Source organism: Propithecus coquereli, unplaced genomic scaffold, assembly GCF_000956105.1.
Source record: "Propithecus coquereli isolate 6110/MARCELLA unplaced genomic scaffold, Pcoq_1.0 Scaffold104, whole genome shotgun sequence".
Taxonomy (NCBI): Eukaryota; Metazoa; Chordata; class Mammalia; order Primates; family Indriidae; genus Propithecus; species Propithecus coquereli.
Window position 1 is genome coordinate 5,749,897 of NW_012134303.1, and position 3,823 is coordinate 5,753,719.

General features: G+C 34.9%; 1 protein-coding gene across 1 annotated transcript in view; it reads left to right on the forward strand.

Moving 5' to 3' along the window:
- The window catches only part of COL4A5 (collagen, type IV, alpha 5), a 266,384-nt gene that overhangs the window by 220,493 nt on the left and 42,068 nt on the right, over positions 1-3,823 (forward strand). The window contains exons 34-35 of the mRNA XM_012644645.1: positions 3,009-3,089; positions 3,720-3,818. Of these exons, the coding sequence (XP_012500099.1) occupies positions 3,009-3,089; positions 3,720-3,818 (180 nt within the window). The remainder of the gene's footprint in view (positions 1-3,008; positions 3,090-3,719; positions 3,819-3,823) is intronic.

A 3,823-nucleotide genomic window follows, 5' to 3' on the forward strand; every position in this document is an offset into this window, starting at 1 on the left:
AGAGTTACCATATTTCTCCAGATATTCCCCATTTTTTCACCCATTATACATATCTTTGCCTATAGATTCTTTAAAATATTTCTTATGGCTCGTTTAAAGGTCTTTTCTGCCTATTCCAACATTCTAGGTATCCATGAGTCTTTTTCTATTGAGAGTTTTTTCCTTCTGGATAAGAGTCACATTTTCAAATTTTTTCATATCTGGTATCTTTTACATACTGAATGCTGTGGATAGTATGATATAGAGATTCTGGATTCTATTACATTTCTTGAAGAGTGCTGAATATTGTTCTAGTAAGCAATTCAGTTACCTGAGAATCAACTTGATCTTGTTTGCAGTGATGGAGTTTTAGGTTTTGTTAGAGCAGGGCTATTTCCATTGGCCTTAGTCTTAGATGTATCCCTTAGATCTGGCGTATGGGCTTTACTCTTAATGTGTGGCTCTTCTGAGGTCATTTCCTTTGAAAAATTTCATTTAGTATTTCTTATAGTGAAGTCTCTTATAGTGACAGCAAATTCTCTTAGCTGTCATTCATTAGAAAATGTTTTTATTGTGCTTTCATTTTTTATTGAGTTATTTAGTAGACAAAATTCTAAGATCCCCCACCAAGATTCCTGTCCCCTGGTTATTCTGTCAAATACTAATCTAGGTACTGCTGTGGAAGGGTTTTGCAGGTATGATTAAGCTCCCAAATCAGTTGAACTTAAGATATGGAGATATTCTGGGTGACCCTAGTCTAATCACATGAGCTCTTTACAAGCAGGGAGTTTTCTCCAAGCGGTAGCAGAAGAGGAAGTGAGAGAGATTCAAAGCATGAGAGAGATTCCCACATGAGAAAGGATCTCCATTGCTCCTATGGAGACGGCCCACGGAATGGAAATGTGAGTGGACTGCAGGACCTGAGAATGGTTTCAGGCAGCTAGTTAGCAAGGAAACAGGGACCTCAGTTTTGCTTCCCCAGGGAACTAAATTTGGCCTGAATGAGCTTGGAACTGGGTCTTTCCCCATAGCCTCGACTTAAGAGCTTAGCCAGACCAACACCTTGATTTTGGCTTTGTGAGAGCCTAAGCAGAGAGCCCAGTTCAGCTGTGTCCAGACTGTTACCTACAGAAATCGTGAGATAATAAATGGGCATTTTTAAAGTCATTAAGTTTGGGGTAATTCATTACATAGCAATAAGAAAATTAATGCACTGATCTTCTGATCATTCTTTAGGTTTTTACTTCCCTCCCAAATATGCCTGTTACTGTTTACTTTCAGAGTCCTTGAATAGTCGCTTTTTGTATTCTATCCAGTTTTTAATTATAATCAGTGAGCAGAAGAGGCTGTAATGGGCTTGCTCCATCTTGGCAGACCTCAAAAGTATTTAGGGGTAAATTTAACAAAATATTTGCAAGGTGTGTCCACTGAAAACTATAAAATACACTATGAGAAACTTTTAAATACCAAAATAAATGAAAAGAACAGATCATATTTAAGGATAATAATCAAAATTATTAAGATGCCAGTTGTCTCTAAAGCAATCATAGATTCAAAGTGATTCTAATTAATAATACAAGGCTTTTTTGGTACGAATTGACAAACAGATTCTAAAATGTATATGGAAATGGAAGGGACATAGAATATCCAAAACGATATTGAAAAAGAAAAACATAGTTAGAGGACTTCTACTGCCTGATTTTAAGATGTACAGTAATTAAGGCAGTGTGGTACTTGCATAAGGATCGATAAATAGAATATGGAGCATAGAAAGAAACATATTATGCAGTCAATTGACTTTTGGTAAAGATACCAAAGAAATCCAATAGAAAAAACAAAGTCTTTTCAGCAAATGGCCCTGAAACATCTAGATGTTCATATGGGGAAAAAATGAAACATAGGTGATACATTACATCATATAGAAAAAAATTATTTTAATTAGCTCTTAGTCCAAACCTAAAAGCTAAAACCATAATGTTTTTAGAGGAAAACATAGGCTAATATTTTCATGACTTGGAGTAGGCAAGGATTTCTTAGGGCACAAAAAGCAGTAACTGTAAAAGAAAAAAATGATAGATTAGACTTAATCAAAATTTAAAACTTCTGTTAATCAAAAGACACCACTAGGAAAATGAATGGGAAAGCCACAGACTAGGAGAATTTATTTGCAAAATGTATATCTGAGATGATATATGGGATATATAAAAAAAATTTCTACAACTCAATAATAACAAGATATACAATCCAATTTTGAAAAATGGAGAAAATTTTGAACATACATTTCACAAAAGATATACGGATGGCCAGTAATCACATGAAAAGGTGGTCAATGTGATTAGCCATCAAAGAAATGCAAATTAAAACCATAATAAGGTAGTTCTATATACTTGCCAGAATGGTTATTATGAAAGCAGCTGATATAAATAATCACATAGGTTGTGCAAAGATCTGGAACAACTGGAATTTCCCACATGTTGTTTTGAGTATAAAATGGTTTGGCAGTGTTTTGGTTTTTTGTTTTTTTTTTTAAACACAATATACACCTACTCTTTGACCCAGCAATTCTACTCTCTGATATTTACCCAAGATAAATTAAGACATATGTTGACAAAAAGACCCGGTCAGAAATATTCATAACAGCTTATTTATGATAGCTAAACACTTTAAATAGATCAGGTTTCCATAGAGAGGAGAATGGGTATTCATAATACTTAAAACCTGACAACAATCCAAATGTCCATCAACATGAATGGATTAAATAAAATTATGGTATCTCCATATAGTGGAATCCTACAAATTCTACCAGTATAACATTTTATGTTTATGAATATATAATAATGCTAGCTTCTGGATAAATTAATTTAAAACATAAAAATATTCTTAAAAATTGCTAGCAAACACCAGCATCTTTTGGGTTCCTTTTTGTTCTTCACTGTTTCTATACTAACACTATAAATTTTAAGTTTGACTTGTAGCTCTTAAAGCAACGCAGTGTTTCTTTCATTTTTAAATTGGTCTCTTTACTCTAGGAATCCCAGGCCCTCCTGGACCAAAAGGCATTAATGGCCCTCCTGGGAACCCTGGCCTTCCGGGAGAACCGGGTCCTGTAGGTAAGCATGATAAATAAGAGTTTGCTGTTCTGTAAAACTAAGAATTATCATATTCAGTTTAGGAAAGTCAAATCATGTTCAGCTGTGACCTTTTTCAAAACAAGGAAACATGATCATTCACTTAACACTGTGTGTTTGGTACAAAATAACTCTTAATAAAAAGTACTTAAAATTTTCATTATGCGACCTTATTTTTAGGCTCACTTTTTCCAGGGAGAATTAATTCAAGTATCCTATCCTATAAGAGAAGATAGAAGCTCTGATTTTTTTAGAATGCTGGCTGTAGCCATTTTGTTTGTTTCTAAAGTAAATCACTTCACTTGGCTCCACATGAGGGCTGTGATGCACCCTTCTATCCTTAGCACCTTACTGTCTTGGATATTCTAAAGCCATATTAAAATGAGAAACAGAAAAGTTTTAGATTTTTTAGTGGACTGTTCCTTATTCTTATTATCCTCCTTCATTTTTTATGCTTCATTTTCATAAGATTTCATGATTCAAAGGAGTGTCTCAAAAGCACTTTGTTTCTTTTGTATAGAACTATTTGAAGCTGGTGTGGAAAGAATAGGGTGTATGGAAGGAAAAAGGAGTTGGAAGGCTGGTTGTAAGCTGTTGTACTCTATTCTTTAGGTGGTGGAGGTCGTCCTGGGCCACCGGGGCCTCCAGGTGAAAAAGGCAAACCAGGTCAAGATGGTATTCCTGGACCCGCTGGACAGAAGGGTGAACCAGGTGCT